Here is a 27,590-nt window from a genome sequence, read left to right on the forward strand (position 1 = left end):
AAGGGAAAAAAGAAAATTCATAGATAAAAAAAAGGGGGGCATACATTATATACACACACATATATAGAAGGAGATATGATATTGTACAATAATTATAAGGCAGATGAAACCATCACTTTCACATGTTATGCCCACCACGAAAGAGATGGTTGTAAACTTGTCACCTTTCCCCCTATATTCTAAAGTCACAAAATGCTTCAAAAAAGAGAGGGATGGGATTGGATATCTCTCACTATCACCTCATCTCTCTCTCTTTCTCTCCAAGTTTAAATTCTATTATTGAAAAAACATTTGTGTTAGTCCTCATTTTAGTCTCTTACATTTTGGGACCAAAGTATAGAAGGATATTGAAGGTATATGATTTAAATCTTTTAATATAAAAAAAGTGAGGGACTAGTTAGGGGTTAGGTTTGAATTATTTCATTTAACTATTATTTTGTCAACTAATATTATATTAAACACATGCTTTAGGTAATGTGTCTAAGTCATTGATGAATAATTGTCTGTAAGGAAAAATAAAATTTGTTTTTATGAAAATGTGTTTATAGTACAATTTGAATAGAGATGGAGATTTACACCATATATAGTTGAATGGTGTACAAATTAGGACAAATTAAAAGGAGGAGAATGGATACAAAAATATTTAGGTAATATTTGTAAGTTGAAAGACCCAAAATGAGTAATATCCAAAATGAAAGGAAAGAATGTGAATGATATAATAATGATATGAAGAGGTAAGTAAGTGGTCCTTTTATTTGGTGGTTTCTTTTTCTGAGTTTCAATGTTCTCCTAACTTTTGATAAACAACAATAATAATAAATAATGTTGTGCCACTTTTTATTATATGATTGTTTAAATTTATCTCTGTGCCAAACTACATATATTATTTGAAGAGAGAGTTCATTATTTAGTGCAGCCTCTCCCTATTACTAATCGCCCACTCTTTGGCCTTTATGACACACTACACTCTTTCATTTCATTTCTCACCGTTTACTCTCCAAGTTTTTTATATAACAACTTTGAAAAAAAAAAGGGAGGGAAGTTCACCAAAAAAAGTCCAAGTTTATTGTGTGAAATACTCCAAAATACATAATTTTTGTGATTCTCAATCCAAGAATAGACGGTGATAATGATATATCACTTTCTTATCTCATACTATATAGTGTTGGCCAAAATTTGAATTGTTTTCAAACTATATATCTATCACTATCTATTTGGGATACATAGTCTGGTCTATCTCTATATATATATATGATAGATGGTGATACTCTTTTACTTTTATCTATCTAGGACATACAAAGATAGTTATCTATGTCTATCTTAAATTCATTGTTGCTATTCAGTTAACCTAATAAATAACATAAATAAGAGAAAAGTAATCAATGTAAATAAATGTATGAAATAAGGTATACTATGTTGATTAAGATACACACCCCTAAACCATAAATGAAAATGGAACCATGGACTCAATGAGTTTTTTTTTTCTATAAGAAATGTAAATAGTTTTACAATTTTGGTAAATTACCCAAAATATTATTAATATTTAATTAATTTTTTTAAAAATAAAAAGAATGAACAACTATTTATACTCCAAATAAAACCACAAAATTTATTTTGGATAAATGTTTGGTCAAACATTATATTTTTTTTTACCATTTTCTTATATTTATTCCATTATTGTCAGTAGTAAACTAATATTAATTAAGTGTTTAGATGAATAATTAATATAATAATACATTAAATTTAATTTATGACGGGTTGTGTTACGTTTAGTTATACAATTGTTTAATTTTAGTTTTTACATACAAAAATGGTAACTCAAACGGACATATTTATCTTTCTAAACATTAATTCTTTGCCATATATATATAAATAAATTATTATTATTATGATTTTACTACATTCAATGAAAATTAACTTTAAACTTACGGTTTAAGATTATATTAAAAACTTGTAAATTAAAGTTAGGAGAGGTGTGAAACAAGATCCAAAATATAAGAAATCAAAATAATATTTTAACAAATTCATATAGAAAAAAAAAGAGAAAAATATATTAAGTTGGTTTAAAAGAAATTGAACATGTATAGCATTACATTGGGTTCATGCATGCTAACCACAAACAATGGGTTCCATTATTTATTAGGTATAATTTAGAGAGCCATCACCAAAAAATGTGGGCAAATTTTGCACTTCATTTTGTCCATATCTCAATCCCATTGACTCTTCCTCTTTAGAGATGGAATATGACTTTAAATGGAATGTTTCTAAGTTTTGTGTCACCCCTAATTCTATTATTAATGCATTTACATCACTAGACCTCAAATCCAACTAAAAAAAAGAAAGAAAGAAAGAAAGAAAAAAAATCCCTCAAATCTAACTTTTCTTGATTCTTTTGTCTACCCTAATGGAACTATTTGTTTGGATCTTAGTGCTATATACTTAGTAAACCTATAAATGGGCTAATGCTCAAACTTGGGCTTTCTTCTTGAAATTGGCCCTTTACACTAATTTCTCTTCACCTACACCCTTTACTCCCATCCCAACCTTGTAGCATTTGCTTCCAAATCTTGGCTCATACAATAATCTTAACACATTGATCTCTAAATCATAGAAATTGATCTCTAAATCATAGAAATGAAAATCACCATCTAATTATAGTAGATATATGTTTGAGTTAAAAATCAAATTCTTTGCTTTAATATAATTATTCAAATGAAGGTAGTTAAACGAATAAGTGATATAGGTATGATCTACACTATATATATGAAACATCATAGTTTAAAGATAGAGATAGGATTCAAACATATGTTTCCATTCGACTCTATTCAAATTTAAAGTGGTTATACAATCAAGTTATGAATGGTTTCATATAGGAATGTGATTGGACTATAGAAATGAAACGTGGTGATCCAACGCATATATACTTAAAATACACAATTATGGGAAAATGTGACGTAGGTTAGTTGGTAGTGATGAACGGCAAAGAGGGTGCCACGTCAAGCTGAAATTCAATCTTTGATTTTCGTCCCCGGATAAAATGTCGAACCCGTTCTCCACCAAAGGCTAGCTCCTTCTCAATTTTGATTTAGCCATGGCAGATGAGACCTTCAAATACGTGATTCTTGGTGGTGGCGTTGCCGCTGTAAGTGTCCTCTTCTTCTTCGGATTTATAATTTACTACTTGATTTATGCCTTTTCATTTCAACGAACAAATATGATGCAGGGATGTTATAGAACAATGGATTGTATAAAATCCAAATAATTTCAGGGATTCCATCAAACAATATGTTTGATTGAACTCTGTCATTCCAAAACTTTATCTTCTTATATACAATTCGTCATTTCTTCATCGCATTCTTAGGGAATTTTGTGGCAATACAGGGATATGCAGCTAGGGAATTCGTTAAACAGGGACTTAATCCAGGAGAATTGGCGATTATATCCAAGGAGGCGGTACGTTTCCACATCCCAATCATACTTGAGCAAGGCCTTTTGTAATTTCAAATATCGCTTATTGGAAATGATTCTTTATCTAATGAAAAACCTCTCGAGAACTTTCCTCCATTGAAAGGGAGGATATTACGTAAATAATTGAGCATTAGATCAAAATTGATTTTCGTCTCAAAAACAATTGATAATTAGAGGATTAACAACTCATTTACCTTAATAAAAATTACGAGGAAGTGGGATTTTCAACACTACCCTTTTCATGGTGTCTTTGTAAGTTCACCATAATTGGGTCAGATTTCAATTTATTGTTTGGATCGAATACGTACTTTTTTGGGATTCATGATTTATGATACTATATTAGAAAATACGAGGCTTTATCTTAAAACCAAAACCAGCTGACAACGAGAGAACGTCGATTATGAGATCTCTTCAATAGCCATTGACATCAATACTTTCAACCCCTTGGTTTTTATGTGAATATTTTCCTACTGTCAGGTTGCTCCTTATGAGCGTCCAGCTCTTAGCAAAGCCTATCTCTTTCCCGAGTGTAAGTTGCTTTCGGCTGAACTTCAATCATATGCCATCGTCGTTCTTTCTTCCACTTCAATGTTCAGGGGATGGGTTTTCCAAATGAGTGAATGTTTCCATCTCATAATTACTTGGTTTTGCAGCCCCTGCTAGATTACCAGGGTTCCATGTATGTGTAGGAAGTGGAGGGGAGAGGTTGCTTCCTGATTGGTACAAGGAAAAAGGTGATCTTACTTCCTCTCTCATCATTTAATAATTTAATTGTTGCAATTCCCTCATTCAGAATAGTTTCAATGACTAACTAGCCTATCACTCAGGGATCGAGTTGATTCTCAGTACAGAAATTGTTGAAGCAGATCTTCCTGCCAAGAGACTCAGAAGTGCTCATGGGAAAATTTACAACTACCAAACTTTGATTATTGCTACTGGTTCTACTGTGAGGATTCATCCTTCTTTTTTGCAAGAACAGTCTAATTTACCTTCTCCTTGATTCCCATATATCTAACTTTAACATGCCTGTTGCTTTAAGGTTATTAAATTGTCTGACTTTGGAGTTCAAGGAGCGGATGCCAAAAACATTTTCTATTTGAGAGAAATTGATGATGCTGATCAGCTAGTTGAAGCAATCAAAGCAAAGGAAAATGGAAAAGTGGTTGTTGTTGGAGGAGGATACATAGGCCTTGAGCTTGGTGCAGCGTTGAGAATAAACAACTTTGATGTCAGCATGGTTTATCCTGAACCATGGTGCAGTAAGTAGATATCTTACAATTCAGTTTTTTCTTTTCTTCCGCTTGCCTTAAATTCCCACGACAATACTCTCTGCTCTCAACTTTTAACATATCCATCAATTCTATTGTTGCAGTGCCTAGGCTATTCACTCCAGAAATAGCTGCTTTCTATGAAGGTTATTATGCACAAAAAGGAATCACAATCATTAAAGGAACAGTCGCTGTAGGCTTCACAGTTGATACTAATGGAGAGGTAAGACCTAAGAGCTCGGTTAGATTATATAATATTAAATTTACTTTCATCCATCCGCTTAAACTTTTTTCTTTCCATTTTCCTCCCCAATGAATATTGAATTGTGTCTTTTTTGTATTTTAAGCTCACAAATGAGGAATGTTAGATTCTAAAATATTGAAATTACTTTCACCCTTCACCCATTAATTTAAATTTTTGGGTCACTAGGTGATTTAACAAGCACCATCATTGCCAACTCCCACCTGGTTAAAGGCATTTGTAATATTTGTAATGTGACTAAGGCCATATGCATTATTGAACGTTGTTCAGGTTAAGGAAGTGAAACTTAAAGATGGCAGGGTCTTAGAAGCTGACATTGTTGTTGTTGGTGTTGGTGCACGGCCGCTGACAAACTTATTCAAGGGTCAAATTGTAGAAGAAAAAGGAGGCATTAAGGTGAATGCAGCAAGCAAAATAGATTTCAAGTTACAACTGATGCAATTTACTCATTAGTTCTTTTCTTTTCTTGAAGACTGATGAATTCTTCAAGACGAGTGTTCCTGATGTATACGCGGTGGGCGATGTGGCTACTTTTCCTTTGAAGCTTTACAATGAACTGAGAAGAGTTGAGCATGTTGACCATTCTCGCAAATCAGCAGAGCAAGCTGTGAAGGTGAGCAAACTTTATCCCTTCCTATCTCAAACGCACATTACAAGTAGCAATATTTTGTCAAAATGCTCTTTGTTTAGAACCTTACAGCCTTTTCATTTTATGGTATTGGTAGGCCATCAAGGCGAGTGAAGAGGGCAAAGCCATTGAGGAGTATGACTATCTTCCATACTTCTACTCTCGATCCTTTGATTTATCATGGCAGTTTTACGGGGATAATGTTGGCGACGCAGTCTTATTTGGAGACAACAGTCCTGATTCAGCTACTCACAAATTTGGGTCATATTGGATCAAAGATGGGAAGGTTGTGGGAGCTTTCCTAGAGAGTGGGAGTCCTGAAGAAAACAAGGCCATTGCCAAAGTTGCTAGGATTCAACCATCAGTTGAGAACTCAGATTTGCTCCTTAAAGAAGGCATCTCCTTTGCATCCAAGGTTTAAAAGTTACATTTCACCATTTACTGAATAAATTCAAGTGCTTGGACTTAATATTTGATCAACTTTTAATTTCATATATGATTACTTCATGTATGTTATTTATTGGAAAGTTGAGCTGAATCTGAAAACAAGTTTTATCAAGTGTTTCAAATAAAGTGTATTACTTTAAGATTTCGTGATTTTATGGGAGAACAAGAATATGCTTAAATGAACTTTGGGTTAGAAAAAAGAAGAAACTAAAGAAATATTTATAAAATATAGCATAATATCACAAAGCAAGTCTCCATTTTTTAAAAACTCAAGATATTACACCCGATTTTTAAAGATATTTTTGCTATATTTATTTTTTCAAACTTGTTTGCCGGTTTACTGTTCCTTCTTTCTCTGCATAAAAGAAAGTTTCCCTAAAGTGAAACATATGCAATAACCCATCAACTATAATCATCGTGAAGGATAGAAGTTACATTTAAATTCATATTCCTTTTAATACCTTTTATGTTATTGAAGGATCGATTTTTGGTTACCATATATAATCGAAAGGAAAGTCTATGACTAGCTATACAAATTTTAAAAAGTGAAACATAAATTTTTAAGTTTAATTGCTACATACTAAGAAGTAGTATTGAAGTCTCTACAGAAACAAAAATCTAAACAAACCCCCTTGATAGCTTTAAGATTGCATGATATAGTCCATATCGAGTATACATTCTCATCACTTTTGTTTATATATCCAAGATCATCCCTTGAATTTACAAAATCCTTCCTCAGACATTATATCTCAATTTATTTTTTTTACTGATTCGGGTTTCATGATCCAATTTTCCTAATCATCTCAATTAAAATAATCAGGGTAGGAGAAAATTGAACAAAAAGAGAAATAGCAAAATATATATAAACTAGGTAATCAGACAGTCAAGATTAAAAGCTTGTTTTCTTGCTGCTCAAAGCAAAAGATCATCAATCCAAGAAAGAAAATCTGATAATTTCAACAACCAGTGTCTAGCAACATTAGAAGCCTAATTCCAAGCGAAACTACAAGGAAGAGCCCAAGTCCTTACTCGTCTTCAAACAGAGAGAAGCAAATGTCCTGTAACACACATAAGAAAACAAAGTCAACACTGACAATAAATTATATATTCCAACAACTAATCCAAAGTTGTTGAAGGAAAAAGAAATTTACTTCATCAGAGTCCATAGCATCATCTTTCTCCTCTTTCTTAGCCTCAGCTCCAACAGGAGCAGCAGTATCGACGGTAGAGGGGACTGCAGCCACAGCAGCTGCAACGACAGCGCCTGTAGGTAATGATGCCATCTTCTCCCTCGCATAGGCAATAAGCTCAGTTATATCCTTGCCCTTAAGTTCAGCAATAAGCAGCTCGATCTTTTCAACCTCAGCTTCAGCTCCAACTGTGCAAACGTTAACCATTCATTGACTATCAAAAGGCAGAGTCAATTAAATTTAGCTAAAAAATTACCTAAATTCTTACCACAAATACACCCCTGAATTTCACTGTGTGACACTTCCAATTTTATGTCTAATATACTTCACCTATTCTATATTTTTTAATTTACAAACTCATTTGACATGAAATTGAATGTTTAACAATGATGAAGGTACTAGAAACTGATAGCACAAAATTAATAGTTTGGTGGGTTGTTAGATATCTTCGTCAAGTTTAGGGACCTATTTGATACAAACATGGACTAGATATTTAATTCAATCTTCTTATTCTATCATTAATTGGTCTGTGGTTGTGATGCATAGAACTTTTCGATGTATAAAAAAAAGTTAAGAGGCAAGTCTCTCACAAGTCATGGGTTGTCCTGTCCAACAAACAACGATTTTGAGCTAAGGGTAATACAAAGAAAACAAAAATGGACTAAACCAAACGAGTTCTTTAATTCTAGTCAACTAACATTAGTTGGTTTAGATCTTGTCGAGTCAACTAAATGGTGTCTGTGTTTTGGTCGATTGGTGTCTTGTCACAAAAAGCAGAAGAAACAGACAGTGATAAATAGTTTTTCGAAAGGACCTCAAACTTAAAAGTGCATGTCAAGGACAAAATGCTTACTAAAAAATATGTATATACCTTGGCCACATTTCAATGGTTTTATGTGAACTTTTCTTTACTTTATGATTTGTTCAAGTTAATTAGTTACTTTTTCTTCATTTAAAATTTGGTTTTCTTAAATTAGTTGACTAAAAAGCTTAAGCAACCAAGAAAGTTTATGGTATAGTGTGTTTTATATCAAAATATTAATTGACAAAAACAACCCAACACAATTTTTTTTTTTTTTTTTTTTAAAGAAAGTAGACTTCATGAGAATTATATAAAGGAAAACAGATTGATTTGATAAAAACAAAAGAACCCCGAAATAGTTTATACAATAAAAAAGAAATTTATGTTAATGATGATAATCATACATCAACGTCTTTCAAAATAGAAAGCATGGCACATTTAACTATACAAAAATTTATATTCTCCACTGTTTTCATTTATGGTCATTTCAGGAAAAAAAATAACAATTAAAAATCCAAGGATTTTAGTTTGAACAGCAACCCTCGTACATTTATATTATTATCTTTCTTTTCTTTTATTTTTTTGTAAGAAAGACCTAAAAAAAAATTATGTCCAAACAAAATATTACTATGTTTCTCAAAACAAAGTTTTAACCAAAACCTTCGTTCATGTTTTGTATTCTCTCTTCTATATTTCCCTTTCTTTGGTGTTTTAGCCATTTCTCTCCACTTGCCTCTCTTGCTCTCTACATTTTCTCTCTCGAACTGAAGTAATTGGTGAGAAAGAGTATGAGCGAGACCGAGGGGGAAATATAAAGAGCTACAGCCCCAGAAAATAATCAGCTTCTAATGAAACCCTAGCACGTTGGAGCTGTTAAAATCTGGATTAATCACCATAACTAAACTATTATATCTTCAACCAAAACATAAAAAAAATTGAATCAACAGTTCCACAAGTTTTTAAAAAGGGTTAGCTGTGAAAATGTTCATGTATAGTTCATTTTTATATATAAAAGCAGGTGGAATATGAAGTTTGGAAGCATATCTAGAAACCCATATAAGTTCCATTTCCTTGGCTTTAAAACCAGATTTTTGATAGTTATAGGATGGATGGAGAAAAACACAAAACAGAAGAAGAAGAAGAAGAAGCAGAGAAGAGATTAAAAAGAGAGGGAGAGAGAAAGAACCAGAGGAGAGAATGGTGGTGATATCTTGAGCAGATGGGGTTTTGTTTCCACCCAAAACAGCAAGCAAATAAGCAGCAACCCTGATATCTTGAGCAGATGGGATTTTGTTTCCACCCAAAACAGCAAGCAAATAAGCAGCAACCACCTTCATGATTCGTCTTCTTCTGAAAAGAAAAGAAATGAGAGAGAAAGAGAGATGAGAAGGGAAGAAGACAAATGGGGAAAGAGGGGTAATAATATTGTAACGTACGAGATGAGCAAATTAAAGCTGCTGAGAATGCAGAAGAAATGAAAGGGTGATGGTGAGAAAGTGAGAGAGCAGAGGTGATCAGCTCATAAAGAAATTAGGAAGGGGATATTCTGTTAATGGAATATAAAGCTGCTGCTGCCCTTTCTGTATGAACATCTCATTTTGGTAATTATAAATTATGACTATTTCGATGCCTTTTTCTTTCCCTTCTCATTTTACACATAACATAACCAAATATTTAGAGTACTCCCAATGCATAACTTTTTTGCCATTGCCTTCCTATTCAAATAACTTACCCTTAGTCCTAACTCCTAACTATGCCTATTATAATAATAAATAATAATAGCAACTTCTGTTACCAAATACCTAATCATTTCAAATTATTCTTCATTAACACTTCTTATCATAACCATAACCATAAATTATAAAAGATATATATATATATATATATGCTTACAGTAGTTTGTATTCATTGTTTTATTCTGTATTATAATACTTTGTATCTAAATTATAAATTATTTTAGTTTAGGTGAAAAATAATAAATATTATAATAAGAAAAAGTTTTGAAATAATATTTAAAATGGTGTATTATAAATACTTGAATGGGTAAAAAAAAACTCTAATTACTCCTTTCCTATGATAAATAACTCTCCATAATTCCAAATTTTCACCTTGTTAATTTCGTTAATTAATTTTATTGTTTGCGTTAACTGAATTTGGGGGTTAAGGTTGGTAAAAAAAATTATAAATGGAAGAATAAAAGATTGTGGATATAAAAAATAAAAGAGAGAGAAGATAATAGGTATGATTCATAAATGCATCGTGTGTTTATTTTTGTATATACTTTAAATCTGATTTTCTTGTAGTAGTGATATATCTTAACATTGAAATAACTGAACAATATTATACCTAACTACAAAATTTTCATCTTGCTACCCATTATAATTACTCTAAAAAAGATGATATCTTTTATATTTGTTAGAGTTATTGACTCCAATTTATTAACTTTTGGCTTCATAATTTTAAGCCTTAGAATATGCTCGATTTTCTTTAATCTTAAGAAGAAGAAAAAGTTAACAATAATGCAAACCAACCATCTGTTTGAAGTCTGAAAACTTCTTTAATCTTAAAATTATGATAAATTCTAGCAGATGATAGAAAAGGAAGAGATAAATTGAAGTATAATTAAGGAGTTAGATCATAAAACGTGGATGCAAGAAAGATTATAAATTCTCAAGGCAAAATAAATTTTGGTTCATGACAAAAATTTCACCTAAATAAGAACCCAAAGTTGCAGGGTATATATATCAATTTAAAATGAATCTAAACTAAAGTTGATCAAACTTTGAAAGGTGAAGGACACAAATAAATCTCGTCAATCAAAAAGACTGAAGCACATATCCTGCATCAAGCAAACACAAAGAAACAAAAACAACTTTGGTTAGATGAATGATACAAGTTTAAAACCCTAACCCTAATTATATGAATAGAATAAAAAATAACCATATGAAGATATTGTATTTAAGCTTAGACAATTTTACTTCCCCAGTTGATAAAAGATAGTTTAGTAGATCGTATAATTGTTATATTTGCAATTTGTAGTGCTACCTATAATTTAGCCATAATATTGAAGTAGATATGAATGAATTAGTTGAGTAAATAATAAAGAAGAAAATAAAGTTAATTACTTCATCAGATTCTTCAACAACTTCTTTCTTGTCCTCTTTGACAGGCTCGGCCGCAACAACAGCGGCGGCAGCACCACCGCCACTATCACTGCCGGCAGCTACAGGAATGGCAGAACCACCACATGGAACACATGCCATCTTCTCCCTCCCACAAGCTACAAGCTCTGCAACATCTTTACCCTTAACTTGTGAAAGAAGCAACTCGATTCTTTCATCTTCGGCCTCAACTCCAACTGTAATTAATTCAATTTCAATTCAAGAATTCCACAAAAAGCAATGCACCAGAACAAAACCTAAACCTAAATACTCTTACTCTGTTGTTTGATTAACACGATTAATTAATTTACAGAGCAATGAAACGGGAAAAAAAAAAGAAAAAAAGAAGAATGTCGAAATTAAAGAGTTGGAAGGGAAGTGGAAATTACCAGAGGCGAGAATGGCTTTAATGTCGTGAATGGAAGGGTGAGTGTTTCCGCCCAAAATAGCCAACAAATAAGCCGCAACGATCTTCATGTCTGCAAATATTTAAAAGGAAAAGAAAGAGTTGGAATCAAAGACGAAGAAGAGAGAAAGGGAGGAAGTTGAAGAAGAACATACGGATGGAAGACAGAGGATTTTGGATCTTCAAGGAGCAGAGGGGAAGAAAAGAAATCGAGTAGTTGAAAAGGAAAGTAAGTTGTATATACAAAATTTAGGCAAAAATTGGATTAGTTTTAGTTATATTGAATTTTAATTATTCCCAATATTGATAGAGATAATTAATTTGAGATATTTAACTTCCTTATGAAACTTAAAACAATTCATATCTCAATTTATATTTTAAAATACAATTGTATCAGTCTAAAGTTGTATTCATCTAAATTCTAAACTAAAACGGTTTAAAATCAATTTCAAACCTTTAACTTTGTATACAATTAAGATTTTAAATTGATACAAATATGAAAGTTTAGGGTACGAATTATTTTTTTTCTTCCTTTGAATAGGAAGTTTTTGTAAAAATCTTGATCATACTTGTTTGACCCAATGTATTGATGATTTAAGAAAAGATCTATGAAAAATCTAATCATATCTGTCCTAAAATTAAGGGAGTTAATCACCCTTGTTTTTTTTAATTATGTTTCTAAGGATATATTTTAAATAAAAAATTTTAAGGGTAATTTTTAAAAATAATAGATTTTACAAAATATTTACAACCTATAGTAAATTTCATGACTCATAGCATTAATATGATGTAGTGATAAAATTTAAAATTTTGTTATAGCTTGTAAATATTTTAATTTATTTGATTATTTATAAAAATACTCTAATTTTTAGTTTATTTATTTATTTTGAAATTAGGTTGATTTTGGAATATATCAAACTAATAATTTATAAAAAGAAAACATGCAAAAAATTGAGGATGGAAGAGATTTTTATTTGGATTTTCATTAATATATTGTTTGAATTTCCTTATATTAAAGGATTTAGTTTTAAATATTACCTTCAATTTCTTTTTAGATTTCCAGTTTGATTCTAATTAATCTATGATTTCCCCTCACACTTCAAAGCCCGCATGCACACATACACATATATGTATATTATTTTGAATAACTTACTTTAATTTAAAACTTAAATTATATCAATAATTAACTAAGTTTTAATAAGGGTTTTAGTGTGTTTATATATTAACTTTTGTTAGCATTCGATTTAACAGCTATTTGTGAGTTTAAGGATATATTGATTACCTCTTTAAGTATTTAAATTTAAAAAGTAAATTATTTTAAAAAATTTGAGATATTTGCTAACTTCCATTTTTAAAAAAACTAGATTAAAAAATAACCTATTTTAAAGAAAATAGGTTTTTAAATAAAATTATATATATACACACTTAAAAAAATCAAACCAAACCTTTTGAGTATTTAAATCATAAACTCAATTTAAATAAAGTTTTTAAAAGAAAATATTTTCTTGGAGCTTTTTTTTTTATTCTTCAGTGTGTTATTTTTTTTACACCAAAAGCATGTAAATAAATTAAAGATTATGGTTAAGCGGCAACAGAATCACCGTTCACCGATGAGCATCAAAATCATTTTGTGGGATGTTATCATATTTTTATTGATAGCCACTCTTGGAATTGCGGCCAAACCACCTTTGTTTTTCCTAACTATGACGATGTCTCTGACTATTACACTTTTAAATTGCAAATTGGAAGACTTTTCTTTATGTGATTTTTTTCTTATTTCTCTTTTGGTTTCAGGTATCTTCTCACTTTCTATATATATATATATATGACTCTTCTTTTTAATTATGGATACATATGATCACGTGCAAACTTAATGAGATGTTCCGATGCACAAAGTTAAGTATTTAAACACATGCAAAAGTAAAGAGCGGTGACATTAAATGGATTAATGTACATTTATAAGGAAAACAATCGCTATGAGAAGTGCATTCACTGTCGGTAGGACAAGCTTTTATGGATATTAATCTAGTAGATCTCAACATTTTTGTAGAGTAATTAATTATATCGAATGGTTTTGTAACTTTTTTATTTTCTTCTTTTGAAGGGAGTTCTATCATCCTTTGATCATTATCAATATTCGTAGTAGATTCTTCAATCACAAATGAGGAAACAACCATCATATTCATGGCCAATATTGTTATCACCATCAGCTTCGTCTCCATTGATAGAAATTCAATGTGTGGATTTTGTATTGTTGAAGCTAAAATCTGATAAAAACTTTTTTAAACTTGTAATTTAAGAGAGATATATACAACCTGCCAATCAAATCAAAATAATTAACTTTGATAGAGAGTCCTACCGATCAAATCAAAATAACTTTGATGGAGAGTCGTAATGAATTATTGAAAAAGATTTAAAGCTCAAACTTACGTACAACGATTTAGATTGAAGATGTATTCATGAAACTTAGAATTTCTTTTTTCTCTAAGAATTAGGATGGTGTTTTCCAAACCATGAATAATTTAGGATGGTCTCTCCTTTCCTCAAGTACCTATTCTTATTCTTCCTAGTCCTAAACAAGGATACAACCTATTTTTAACTTCTTGAAGGGAAAAAACATTTACCTTTTCAAAATTTACTCCTAAGTCATAACCTTTAAAATAAAATAATTATACAAAATTGTTTTATTATAATTATACTCTAAGGTTTGATGAAATTTTAGAAATGATTTTGTAAAATATAGGTAGAAATTAAGGGTTGTTTACACATGTTTTCAACTATATTGAAATGAAAAAATATATCTATAACAAGATACCATTCATTCATAATTGATATTATTAAATTATTATCATTGAACACTTGATGCGTTTAAAGAAAATAAAACACGAGATATACAAAATTTAAAATATATCAACAACGTGTGAAAAAGCATTATCAGTAACTAAATATGTGAAAATTTGTTAATTAAATACTTCTATATATAATTGTAAATAATAATACATAGTACACATAATTATTATTTTTACTCATTTCGAAAGTTTATATAAGTTAAACAATATGATGTAATAAAACCATCATTTCAACGTAGACAATTACTTTATTTATTTAGTTGTCACATGCAATGGTATAAACAACAATCAAAATTAGCATCCTCAAACTTGCTAGTTTGATCTATCTCACTTTTATATAATTGTTTGATGAAATTAAAAAAAAAAACTATATATTAAGTTTAATTAAATTGTATATATACCGCACTTATTCAAATTATATATGGTTTAAATTAAATTCTAAATGTTAAAATTATTATTCACACCCCTAACTCACTCCTGCCTGCCAAACAAATATTTGAATTGAACTTTTCCTTAGAAGAATTCCAAAACTTTGGCTCTTTCAATGATACAAATTAGAGTATCTCCTAAGACACAATTGTTGAGTAAATAAATGGAGAGGAAACACAATTTTGATTTGTGTTTGCAATAATATAACAAACAACATCTCCATATGACATGATAAAATATACATCAAACTAACTAATAATTACAAATCTATCAAATTAAAATTTAAAATTTAAAAGTAAATCAATTTAGATGTATTTTCATTATAAAATATACTTTTAAAAAATGGTGATCAATTAAATAGATTACTGTATTTGAAAAAAAATTCATCATTTATTTTTTCTCTACTTATTTAGGAGAATTCTGTAACAAATTTTCCTAAATACTAACCAATATATTTTTAGCCTTGAGATGTGATGAGAGCATTAAAAAGGTGTCAATTGAAACAATGTCGATTCTTTTTTGGTTTGTGATTACTTAAAAAAGGACATGAAAGGGGGAAACATATAGAGAAAAGAAGATGTGTGCAATATATATTAGTGTGGGTTGGTGAAGAGGCATGGGGTGTGATGTGCTATAAAGATAAAACAGCCCATATTTGGGGACAGCCAAGTGAGGGAAGGGACTCACTAACCCAATACTCAACAGCTATTCCCCTCTTCACTTCAAATCATACATTCATTCATCAAACCCTACGCATGCTCTTACATCCTTTTCTCCATTATTGCTTCAAACCCAACATAATCTTCCTTTTTCTTTTTCTAGTACAATACAATGTGGAATGAATCCACCCAAAAACCCTTTCGGTTGCTAATGTATTATATATAAGCTAATTGAGCTATACATTCCATATGGTTAATGTTGATTTTACATTTTCAATGCATTTATAACTATGTATTTGAACTTCTCTCTCTATATACATATGTTGGATCTTAAAAGGTTTTGGTTGTGCCCTCTAATAGTACTTTATAGTCCTTATATACGTGTATACCATATGCATATTAATTAAAGATTAAATATATGAAATAACCTAGAGTAGTAAGAATAATAACAGGAAAAAGAATGACTTTCACAAAGGTTTTAACTCTCACGACCATAGAAATCAATAGTAAATAAAAAAAAATGATAGTACATATATAACTTACTATAATACCAATGTGGTAAATTCATGTGAACAATAAAATGTAAGCGAGTTAATCATGATAACAACTTATAAAACGTTTTAAAGTTAAATGAAATCTCGATGCGAAAGTTTCAACCCTATATCAGTTAGATAATATATGATGCTATATATATATATAACAATAGAATTAGAGAATGAATTTTGGACAATTGAGCCAACCCTAAACTTGTTCTTGTTAACCTTAAAAAAACTCACTCTCTTAATTTAGGTTGGCTTAAATGAGTGAACATCACAATCTAACATCTCAAATTAACATTTTTGTCCACACATATTTACTTTCCACATTGCACAACGTTATCCTAATCAATACTATAAACATACATCTTAATCGATGGAGCTAAAATGAGTATACACAATAAATCACACAAAATTAAAAAAAAGAAAAACGCAACTAAAATTTTCTTACGACGGATGACAATTTTAAAAATAATAGTAAAGTGTATTACAATATTTCTCTAATAATAATTATTATTGGAAGGGGACATGCCAACTAATGTTGTATTGAATATAATTGGTCGGTTGTATAGGAAAAGACACTTTGTGCACTCAAAGTGGAACATTTGATACCACTTCTTTAAATGCTCCCACTCCCATTTTATGTGGATCTTCTTTCTTACTTATTAGTGGAAGGATTACATGTTAAAAAACGATAGAAACTCGAGGTTTAAATGTTATAGTATAAAGTTAAATGTTGTTGCCCTAGATTTAGTATGATTAGATATTTATGTCATTATTAACCAATAGTGTTTCAATATTTAGTCTACTTTTCCAAATAGATTAAAAGACAATAATTGAAGTACAATACATCAAATCAACATTTGATTAATAGTTTTAACATTTTTTTCAAGGTAACAATCCTAAAATGGATGAGTTTGAATTCATTGGAAGCAATGGATTTGAATGATTTGAAAGATTAAGCATCAACTACAGAATTACCCATGAAACTATTGAAGTACAATATTAATATTACAAAGTTAGTTTGTTAGATACATAAATAAAACTCCCATGTCTCATATCTACACCTTCTTTTTGTTTGTGTTTCTTCTCCACAGTATCACAAAAATGAGACTATAATTATATAATATCAAAGTTCAAACTTCCTATTCTTCTTATAGGAAGAAAAATGTGTTTAATTTTTTTTTAAAGGATGAAACAAAATGTGCATAATGTGATGTATTTGAGATTTAAATAATGGAGAAGATAACATAAAGTATTGGACCAGAATACCATATAAGAGGAAAAAGCAAAGCAAATGGTGGATCGTCATCATCACCTTCTCTAAATAGACTAAGTTTTTTCTTTTTTTCTTTTTTTCTTTTTACCAGAAAATCGAGGTGTTCATTATTTTGATCACAGCTCCTCCAGCTCTAAAACAGTCTTTCAATGGAGGTTCAAGCTCCAAGCTTCTCAACTACCTTTGACCGTGTCTCAATCAACGACACATCTCCATTTTCCTATTCCTTAAACCGCATTCACCTTCCATTTTCCTCTCCTCGGACCGAAATGCCCCATTCTCCAACCGCCACCGATTCCACCTCCCTTCGAAATGGCTTTCCCTCCACATCTAACACCGATGGAGCATTTCCTCCCTTCCCCTTGAACTCTTCTCCCATCCAATCCCTCGCCGGACTCACACAGCCGACCGCTGCCTTGAAACTGCAGAAGGTCTACAGAAGCTACCGCACTCGCCGGCGGTTGGCCGATTCCGCCGTTGTGGCTGAAGAACTATGGTAAGCCCACATTTTGTCATTTGGGTATTTTGTGCTCTTTTTTCTTTTGATTTTTGAAAATGTGTGTAATGGGGTTTGTGATGTGAAGGTGGAGAGCTATAGACTATGCCAGATTGAATCATAGTACTATTTCTTTCTTCAATTTCTCCAAACCTGAGACTGCAGCTTCTCGATGGAGTCGAATTATGTTAAACGCTTCAAAGGTATGGATTCAATAGGAAGTGATTTTTTCTGGGTTTGGTTTATTTTTAACATTGTTGAAGTTTTTCTTTTCTTGGGGATTTTTGTTTTTTGAAGGTGGGTAAGGGATTGTCGAAAGATGGAAAAGCACAGAAGTTAGCCTTTCAGCATTGGATCGAAGCTGTAATTTCCATTAATCTCTGGAAGTGGGTTCTCTCTTCATTTTGTTTCTTTTTTTTGCTTTGTTTTTTTGATGAACGATTTTGGTTTGCAGATCGATCCACGGCATCGCTATGGGCATAACTTGCATCTGTACTACGAAGAGTGGTGTGAAGGCGATGCCGGTCAGCCTTTTTTCTATTGGTGAGAAACATTTGTTAGCTCCACATACTTCATATTAAAACATCTCTCATTTTCTTTTTTGCTTTTTCTAATCCTTCTTCTTCCTAATCTCTGGATGATGGATTTGAGTTAATATATTGATGATTTCCCTCTAATCAGTTTTCTAAAATTTTAAACCCAAGTATTTAAAGTGTTGATATAGTATTAAATAGAAAATACCAAGTACTCCTATAGATCGAGGAGTGTTTGATAAGAAACCACCCCAAGGCAAATTTTGTATTTTTCAAGATAATAATTAAAAAATTTCCATGCCGCTATGGTAATGAGAACCGTTAGATTAAGTGCAATCATTTATTCCTGAACTTGAACTTAAACTTAAACTTGGTATCATTAGACTATGATACAATTGCGGCCATGAATTTCTAGTGTAATTTGTTTTTCTAAAAGAATAATACACGATTAAGCTCATGACATAATTTACATAATAATATTTAACACTCCACTTTGGCATGGACATGAAGATTTGTAGAAAACCTTGAAAATCAATACTAATAGAAAAGAAACTTGAGGACATAAAAATTTGTAGAAAGACCCAAGTGGAAATCAAAATGAATAGAAAAGGAAAAAAGATTATTGAAATTTAAATAATTTTTTCTTTTTTTTACGATAATAAAGTTGATGGGTCAATGTAAATTTAATTACATCAAACACTTTTAATGATAATATTTGCTTAGTTTGATCGTGAGCAAAAAAGTTCAATGGTAAAAATGTTTTAACAGTTTTTTAGCAAGAATGTTTGCTAATCAATGACTCATTATGTTAATATTAATTTCACTCTACAGGTTGGATGTAGGAGATGGGAAGGATTTAGAATTAAATGAGTGCCCAAGATCGAAACTCAAGCAGCAATGTATTGTGTATCTTGGACCTGTAAGTACTTTCGTTTATTATAATTCCATTAAAACGTAGATAAGTACTTATTCCTTTTTCTTTTGTTTCAACAATGATTAACACTTTTGTCAAGGTTGTTTTCAGCAAGAGAGGGAAAATTATGAATACATAATTATGCATGGAAAAATCATCCACAAACAATCTGGAAAACTCTTGGATACAAACCAAGGATCTCAAGGAGCAAAGTGGATATTTGTCATGTCCACAACCAAGATACTTTATGCTGGTGAAGTGAGAATTCAACACATGTTGCCCTTCATCATATTTTGTTTCTTGGCAATGAAATAAACAATAACGTATCAATGTCTTGCAGAAGAAAAAGGGAATGTTCCATCACTCTAGCTTCTTGGCTGGTGGTGTAACATTAGCTGCTGGAAGGCTGGTAACCGAGGATGGAGTTCTTAAGGTAGGGAGAAATTACTTAATGCTCAGATCTTTTAATGTTAGTTTCCTGATTTAAAAATGATCTGATGTAAATGGTTTTGTTGTTTAGGCTATTTCGGCATACAGTGGACATTATCGGCCAACAGATGTCAGTCTTGTCAGTTTTTTATCATTTCTTCATGAGAATGGAGTAAATCTTGATGAAGTCAAGGTATTTCTCTAAGAATTCCAATGTTGTGGGAATATGAACCTAATGAAGGTGATATGGGCTCATGATCAGCTTTTCACCTTTCTGTTGTATGTCTTTAGATCTACAAGGCCAGGGATGATTCTGAAAGCTACAACCAAGAAGGTGGAGGCAACTTTGAAGATTCTCCTAAAGCAGATATCTTAGAGGTAGATGAGAATTGTATACCATCATCACGCCAATTAGCTGAAGTTTCCCGAACTGAAAAAAGAACAGAATACCAAAGAACCTTATCTGGAGGTCTGCCGAGTCCAAGAGCCGAAGTCCCTACAACTGCCATATTGCAGAGAATAAATTCCAAGAAAACGGCAAAATCATATCAACTGGGGCATCAATTATCACTTAAGTGGACAACAGGAGCTGGTCCGAGAATTGGTTGTGTAGCTGACTATCCCGTGGAACTTAGAGTACAAGCCTTAGAGTTTGTTAATCTATCTTCAATAGATCCCACAACACAAGGTTCAAATGTTGCATCAATTGCTGTAAATCGCCCTTCAGAACTTTGCAATGGCTATCGGGATCATTCCTCTGAAAAGTAAACTAATATTCCTCCTCCTTTCTGTGCTTAATGCTTAATATATAGTATGCATGTACTATGTATCTATCTGTTGTCCATTCTCACTTTTTTGTGGGCGAATATTGAATCCTTGTTGACATTATAATGCCTCTCCAAAGCTTTCTCTACCCTTAGATATCAATACAAAAACGTAATGTTTTCCTTGTGCGAACCTGTAGATTCTTTGAAAGTGTAATTTACCAAGGTGATAGCTTACTGATGACCGGTCCATGATTTTGTGTTGCAAAACTATGCAAACCATATATATAAAATCTTTTTGATCTTTCATTAGAGTACTGTGATCGTCTAGCCAAAGTAAGTTTCTCAATGCCCTTCTCGTATAAACTAAGAAAACAAAGTACCGGTTGTTAGACAAAAATGAATGAAGAGGACAAATTCATCAATCATTATATACAAAGAAAACCAATCGTGATGTCAATACAAAAACAAAACCTGCAGTTGATCATCTAGTCTTCTACCAAAAAGCATGTCAAAACTTAGATCTTTTCCCTGTAGATAAGGATATTGCTTCTAACTATGTGTTTAGAGTCGGTCCATTCAAGTAAAGCTGATAGAATCTGTGTTCCTTTTGGCATAGGTTTGCCCTTCACTACAACTTTAAACGTCCTTGTTTCATGTAACTTAACAAAATTTAGGGTGTCTGGAAAAACTTTGACAGATAGGCTATCTGGGGATGATATATTTGCCCTGTACAACGATGCACCATACCCAACATGAGTTACTGTTCGATAAAAGACCGCCTCAATGGCAGAACTAGGATCTGAGAGCTGTTTGTGCATTGTAGGGTAGTTGAGACCATCGGTTCCTTGTGCAGGCTTGATTTTGGAGCAATTATACTTTTTGCTACCACCAAGTAGGCCAATTGTTGTGTTATTGTAGCCTTCTTTGCAGAGGAATGAGATGTAGGAGTCGAACGAGATATTATAAACAAGGCCTGGATGCACTGCCTTAGTTGGATTTATTTGTCCTGCTCCAGAGCCGAGCACAACGTCTTCAGATTTGATCTTCATTGGGGTTGCTAGAATTTATCAGGAAAAATAAAATCCAGTCAGACTTGAGCATTAACCGTTAGAAATGTGGTGAAATGAAAGACTCTACCAGTGGTCATGAGAGCGGACTTGACTGCAGCCGGAGACCAGTCAGGGTGAAATGACTTAACATACGCTGCAGCTGCCGTGGCATGAGAACATGCCATGGATGTACCTGACATTACAGTGAAAAAACTATATCTACTGTCTGACGTATCTCCTGTCAAAGTTGCTAGTTTTGTATAAGCAGCCAAGATGTCTATCCCTGGTGCAGAAAGATCAGGCTAGCCACAGAAACTTAGTAATGTTGCTAAGAATAGAGAATTCAAACAGACATCTGTTTTGTGTTATACCTTGAGAATGTTACTACTGATACGCTGAGGCCCTCTAGAAGAGAAAGAAGCAACAAAAGGAGCATCAATTTTGACAGTTTCACTCTTATAAATGACAGCTTTAGGATTCCTGCGTCCAATGAGTCAATAAAATTAACAAAAGGAGCAGGAATTTTGATAGTTCCAGTGCAAAAAGATATGAACATACTTGGTGGAATTGATATAAAGATCAATGTATTTGCCAGAAACAGAAGGGATGGTAGCCCCAGGAAGAAGCAAAATAGAGGAATAATCGGTTTGTTGTTGAGTGAGTTGAATGACTCCAGTGCCTCCTAAGGATTTGATGGAGGGATCTGTATAAGTTTTCAAGCAATATACAATCTTTCCCTTCACCTTGCTTTGGTTCATAGCATTTGGATCACAAGCACTGTCATCCCATTTCAACTTTAATGAAAAATAGTATTAAACGTTTTGAATGAGCCTAACTCAATTAGCACAAAACATGTAGACTATTGACATGATGGTCGAGGTTCAAATCTTTTTTCCTGAGATATCGTTTAAGTAAAAGAAAAATATATTTGATACCTTGCATTTCCTTGATGGGGTGTGCCATTGTTGAAGGCGGCTTTGGCCCCGCTTGTAAGAGAGTGCATTTGTTTCTGTGGAGAGAAAGTGTTGATGGAACCTCCCTACCAAAATTTTGTTTACTTTTCACTTCATTTAAATCAACACATCTGAATTATTCATAAATATTTTTATATATTCAAAGTAATAAATCGTTCTGAAAATCCTTTTTCTCTTTTTCTCTATTTTTTTTATAATAATAATAGCTTGACCTTTTCATCTAATCTGAAAAGAATCAAGACCCATTAAAGCATATGAAATAAACAAAATGTCAAGAAAACTTTCTTTGTTTTTTCATGTAAATTTTGAGGTATGAAAACTTTGAACTTCACTTTAGAGTAGAAATAGAATACATGATAATAACCTTTTTTTTTTTATTGATTTAACACAAATAGGACAATCAATGCTTATTTTAACATCCCACTACATCAATTGATCTATGCTTATTTTAACAATAGATTAACCTCACTTTAGCTTGAAGAAAACAAGTTGGGTTAAACATCTCACCTAAATTACTTTCAGCATTCTCCAAAGTGAGCATAACTCAACTAAGATATATTATGTATTTATATGTGATTCAAATCTCGACTCATATATCATACTAAAACAAGTAAATAATGTAAACAAAAACAAATAAATCATATTTACTTGAGTAATTTTGTAAAAGGATCACTTGCTTAAATGTTATTTAAGTAAAAAATAATAAAATATACGACACAATGGTAAAATAATTATACACATAGCATACAATTAGTAAACTACTAAAAAAACTTATGTGAACCCATTATTTTGGGTGCTTCTTCCTAAATTTTTCAAATTAAAATCTACCACTATCACTAATAGGTTCACGGTAGCTTTAAGTGATATTCACTTATTTAACTTCAAATTGAAATTGCATTATAAGTGTCTCTTCTCAATTTTCTCAAATTGAAAGCTTTTAATTTGAGAATTGAATTATCCATTACTATCGTTTGACAACTTTTATAAATGATAACTACTAAAGAACAAAGTTGACCTTTTAAAAATTGTTACTCATTGGAACTAGTTAACATTTGTTATTTTTCAAAATATTTTATAATGTTCCTACAATTCTTTTGTCTATATCTTAATTGTGCTATTTGCTATAACTTTTTTAATATAAAAAGAAAAGGCTAAATTATATATATATAAAATGCCCATCAACTCAATGATTCGGGTATACTCATAAAATTTTAAAAAGAAATTAAAAAAATACCCTTAAACATTTAATATGAGTTCAAAAATACTTTTACATTAGTTTTAAATAGGAACAGTTAAAGTAAAAAATAATCATAAACTATTGAAATGTTTCGTAAATATTCTTAAACTAAAAATTAAAAATACTATCATTACTCCAAATTTCACTCTTCATGGTTTAAATTTAGACTGATATTGTGATATTTCTATAATATTTTCCCTCAAAAGACCGTTAACTCAACCAATGTAATTAGAGAAAGAGAGAGCGATACTCACAGTAAATTTGTTGCCATTACCGAGTTCGAAAGCGGTGACGAATCCTCTATCAATGCCCGTTGCAGCCACGGTCATAATCCACGGCGCCACATTCTCTACGGTGAACAATTCAGGGCCGTCGTTGCCGGCAGCGGTGGTAGTCAGAATCCCCTTCTTCATGGCATGAAAAGCCCCAATCGCCTGGCCGTCCCTGAAGAAATCCATCGGCGGGGAACCTATGGAGACGGAAATTAAATCGACGCCGTCAGCGATGGCCTCATCGAAGGCAGCAAGAACGTCCATTTCGTTGCAGAAAACACTCCAGCACACTTTGTAGACTGCAATCCGAGCTGAAGGCACGCCGCCGCGCGCAGTTCCTTTGGCGAGACCGTACAAGCTTGCACCCGCCACCGCGGAACCAGCCACAGTGGAGGCGATGTGAGATCCATGGCCGTCCGTGTCCGCAACGCTCAACTCTGGGTATGAGGTTACTTTGTCTAGATCGAAGTAATTGGCACCGATCACTTTGCTGTGTCATGACATGGGTTACTCACAGTATTAGCCCTTCTAAATTTTTACTTCGGATCAATGACCCTTCTAATGTTTGTTTATATTGCTTTTTACATGGTTTGCCCAAATAGAAATACTCTTTCGATCACTTCATGTTTAAAAGAAATAAAAGGAAAGAAGGGGAGGAAATAATAATAATACTTGTTGCAGGCAGTGAAGTTGGGTCCAGTGACACATTTTCCCTTCCATTTAGGGGGAGGTGGACCATAACCTTCATCGCTGAAACTAGGACTGTCTATCCAAATCCCTGAAACATTGTCTTCATTATATATGTAAATGAAAGAGGATTTAGAGAGATGAGGGAGTCATATTCAAACCCCACCCGTATCAAAAACGGCGACAATGAGATTAGACTCGATTAATGGGTTACGTTTGGAATACTGATGATTTAATCCCAAAAACTCCCATGATCTTGTCGTCAGAACTCTCTTCTTTCTGCTCTCAAACACCGAAACCACACTCTCTTCATCTGTCCATATATCAAATTAAACCACACAATATATCTTACATACAGACTCACACTAATAAATCAATCAACCAATTTGCAGTCTTATTATTACTTACTTACTTACCTGAGAGCTTGGTGGCTTCGTCAGGCAAAAGTCTGGCTGCGAACCCATTGAAGCTCTTTCCATAGCTGTATATTTTGGATTCTCTCGCTATCTTTTCACTGCCCAATTATTCTAATTTATTTATTATCAATCACCTAATTAATTTCTCTCTACTTTCGGGACTAAGCAATTATATAAACACGTCCTTTGTTTTCTGGAAGTGCGAACAAAATCACACGTGGATGAATTAAAGAAGGAAGTGATATCATTGTGGACGATTATTTCCATTGGTATGTCTTATCTGATGAAAGTTTTACTTCAATAAACATTTTAGAAAGGATTTGATGGGTCGAAGGGTCGAAGGATGCACATAAACAAACAATTATGTTATGAAAGTTTGTTAATTTTGAAATCTAAGGACAATACCGAGATTAAGCACAATATGGAAACTAACTTAAAATCTGAGAGCCTAACTGGTATGATATTGTCTAGTTTTGACATATTGTCCTTATGACTTTGCTTTTATTTCACCTAAAAGACTTTGTACCAATAAAGATAGTTGTTATTACTTATATAATCTTATCTAATCAATATTAGACTTTGATAAGGTTTCCAACACACACCACAATATACAACTAAAAAATATGAGTATGAGTATGAATAAGGTTATTGTTACATAATTTCAAAACCACACATCTTAATTATATTCAAATAGTAAAGGGTGCAATGAAATATATACTCTCCAATGGCGTCCAAAAGCAGATTATGGTGGTCATCCGCCACCGTGGTCGAGGGAGATCCAGCGGGCAAGTCACCCATATACACGATGTATGGCTGATCATCATATCATATTGCAAAACCCAAATCAAGAACAAGATATAATATATAATTCTCTAAAATATATACTAATAATAATGATGGTTTTGGTCTGAATTACCTTTCTTTCATGGTGGTTAGAACCGTGGATCATAAAAGAGGCAATGAACCAAAGAAGCAATACAAAAACAAAAAGACCCTCGTGCAGTTTCATTTCATTAAAAATCAAGAACACACACAGTACCCTGATTTCTGTCTCTCTCTCTCTCTCTCAAATTTTGAACCGTCTTTTTTATATCAGCTTTGAATTTATTTATTTTTTAACAATGTAATAAAAAGCGAACAAAAAAAAGTAATTTCCATTTCCAATTTGAGTGTCAGTTTAAAGAATGAGAGTTTAGAGGCTTCGATTTTGGAATTTTAGTTGTCACTTTTAACTATATATATTGTGTGTTCCAATTATATTGGAACAGTTGAGGGAGTTAGAGAGGTAGACTCTTGATTAATTCGTAAGATCATTATTAGATCACAGTAGGGGCTGTTTCTATTGCTTTTTAATGGAGCTATCCATTTTAGTTTAATTTTATTTAGTTATAATATGGGAAACATTCAACTAGATTAATTAGTTAAAGTTCAATCCACCGCCCACCTAATTAAGTTCCTAAGAACTTTGAAGTTGAAGCTCCAAGAAAATTTCCAAGCTTAGAATTAGAAAAAAGAATAAAAACAAAAATATACTAAAGAAATCAATACAAATACAAACATGACTCAAAGAATTAATTAAATACTTCAGTTTTCATATGTAGATTATTATTGTGTACTGCAGTTACGTCTGTTCTCAACAATAAGTTAAAGATTGAAAGACGACATGTGCATGGTGAAAAACAAAGCTAAGACTTAGGTAAGAATGAACACACTAAGAGTAAGAATTAAATGGCATAAAATTTAGTAGCCAAGGCGTGAGCTTGGTAAAGATATACAGTACTTAGCAGTACCGTATCAATTTATAGCCACAAAATACAAAAACAAAGCTAAAACCAAAAACCATGGCGTTGTGTATGAGTGTTTTGGAAGCATCGAAATAGACATTTGATACAGATTATATATCAATTCCCGTGACACATAAAATCGAACAAATAAGTCAGCCTTTCATAGAATGTGAAACTTGAGTTCTAATTCTATCTTCAACTGATGTGAGTCCCATCTCTTAGTAAAACCAACAAAAGATCTCTCCATATATTATCTTCTTTGTGATGATGTTTTCAAAGTCCGTTACCTCACATATATATATCATCATTACTTGTCTCCATCCTTGCCAAAATTTAACAACTGTTTAATACGTCGTGAATTGGGTGGTAGAGTTAGAAAGTTTAAAATTGGCCAAACATTAGATAAAGTTAAAAGATTTATTGGCTGTATACTAATTTTAAACTCTGGACACATATTTTAACACGTTTGGTTAATCAATCAAAATATCTGATATCAAACTCTCTCTCTCTATCGATTGAGAATCCTACGTAAAGAAAAACTTAAAGATCCATTGGATAAAATATTCTATTCTTTGTTTAATTTTTCATTTCCTGTTTATTTTCTTTTCTAGAACAAAAAATAGGATTATGATGGATAATTATTCTTATT

General features: G+C 32.0%; 5 protein-coding genes across 8 annotated transcripts; 2 read left to right on the forward strand and 3 right to left on the reverse strand.

The window, feature by feature from the left end:
- Positions 1–3,084: 3,084 nt before the first annotated feature.
- LOC101210277 (monodehydroascorbate reductase, seedling isozyme-like) lies at positions 3,085–6,222 on the forward strand (the record flags this gene model as incomplete). Its single annotated transcript, NM_001280754.1, is given in 10 exon segments — positions 3,085–3,142; positions 3,382–3,453; positions 3,946–3,997; positions 4,122–4,202; positions 4,296–4,414; positions 4,508–4,727; positions 4,841–4,959; positions 5,269–5,394; positions 5,471–5,611; positions 5,724–6,222. Coding segments are annotated over 10 exon segments (1,305 nt in total). The 3' UTR covers positions 6,048–6,222.
- Positions 6,223–6,905: 683 nt separating this feature from the next.
- On the reverse strand, positions 6,906–9,650 carry LOC101207343 (60S acidic ribosomal protein P2). Of its 2 annotated transcripts, XM_004143329.3 has the most exons (4): positions 9,502–9,650; positions 9,252–9,415; positions 7,225–7,451; positions 6,906–7,131 (listed from the first exon to the last, which is right to left on the reverse strand). In XM_004143329.3, the coding sequence occupies exons 2-4, from the start codon at positions 9,400–9,402 to the stop codon at positions 7,099–7,101; spliced, it is 411 nt and encodes a 136-aa protein (XP_004143377.1). In that variant the 5' UTR covers positions 9,403–9,415; positions 9,502–9,650; the 3' UTR covers positions 6,906–7,098. The 2 variants fall into 2 exon arrangements, with proteins under 2 accessions (XP_004143377.1, XP_031743701.1); XM_031887841.1 differs by lacking the exon at positions 9,502–9,650 and having other exon boundaries at positions 9,252–9,482.
- A 1,045-nt stretch (positions 9,651–10,695) lies between these two features.
- On the reverse strand, positions 10,696–11,860 carry LOC101210524 (60S acidic ribosomal protein P2). The gene is made up of 4 exons (XM_004143262.3): positions 11,788–11,860; positions 11,616–11,705; positions 11,191–11,423; positions 10,696–10,904 (listed from the first exon to the last, which is right to left on the reverse strand). The coding sequence occupies exons 2-4, from the start codon at positions 11,701–11,703 to the stop codon at positions 10,878–10,880; spliced, it is 348 nt and encodes a 115-aa protein (XP_004143310.2). The 5' UTR covers positions 11,704–11,705; positions 11,788–11,860; the 3' UTR covers positions 10,696–10,877.
- Positions 11,861–17,367: 5,507 nt separating this feature from the next.
- Positions 17,368–20,712, forward strand: LOC101210769 (IQ domain-containing protein IQM3). The gene is made up of 9 exons (XM_004143263.3): positions 17,368–17,880; positions 17,969–18,083; positions 18,178–18,243; positions 18,335–18,423; positions 19,245–19,332; positions 19,438–19,584; positions 19,667–19,759; positions 19,847–19,948; positions 20,047–20,712. Exons 1-9 carry the CDS (start codon positions 17,534–17,536, stop codon positions 20,521–20,523), a joined length of 1,524 nt encoding a protein of 507 aa, XP_004143311.1. The 5' UTR covers positions 17,368–17,533; the 3' UTR covers positions 20,524–20,712.
- A 62-nt stretch (positions 20,713–20,774) lies between these two features.
- On the reverse strand, positions 20,775–26,233 carry LOC101207592 (subtilisin-like protease SBT4.15). Of its 3 annotated transcripts, XM_031887547.1 has the most exons (12): positions 26,074–26,166; positions 25,876–25,970; positions 25,158–25,255; positions 24,908–25,054; positions 24,727–24,832; positions 24,037–24,544; positions 22,507–22,610; positions 22,130–22,348; positions 21,943–22,051; positions 21,660–21,873; positions 20,994–21,579; positions 20,775–20,885 (listed from the first exon to the last, which is right to left on the reverse strand). In XM_031887547.1, exons 1-11 carry the CDS (start codon positions 26,164–26,166, stop codon positions 21,038–21,040), a joined length of 2,235 nt encoding a protein of 744 aa, XP_031743407.1. In that variant the 3' UTR covers positions 20,775–20,885; positions 20,994–21,037. The 3 variants fall into 3 exon arrangements, with proteins under 3 accessions (XP_031743407.1, XP_031743408.1, XP_031743409.1); XM_031887548.1 differs by lacking the exon at positions 20,775–20,885 and having other exon boundaries at positions 20,920–21,579; positions 22,507–22,580; positions 26,074–26,233; XM_031887549.1 differs by lacking the exons at positions 20,775–20,885; positions 26,074–26,166 and having other exon boundaries at positions 20,920–21,579; positions 25,154–25,970.
- Positions 26,234–27,590: the final 1,357 nt, after the last annotated feature.

Source organism: Cucumis sativus, chromosome 6, assembly GCF_000004075.3.
Source record: "Cucumis sativus cultivar 9930 chromosome 6, Cucumber_9930_V3, whole genome shotgun sequence".
Classification (NCBI taxonomy): Eukaryota; Viridiplantae; Streptophyta; class Magnoliopsida; order Cucurbitales; family Cucurbitaceae; genus Cucumis; species Cucumis sativus.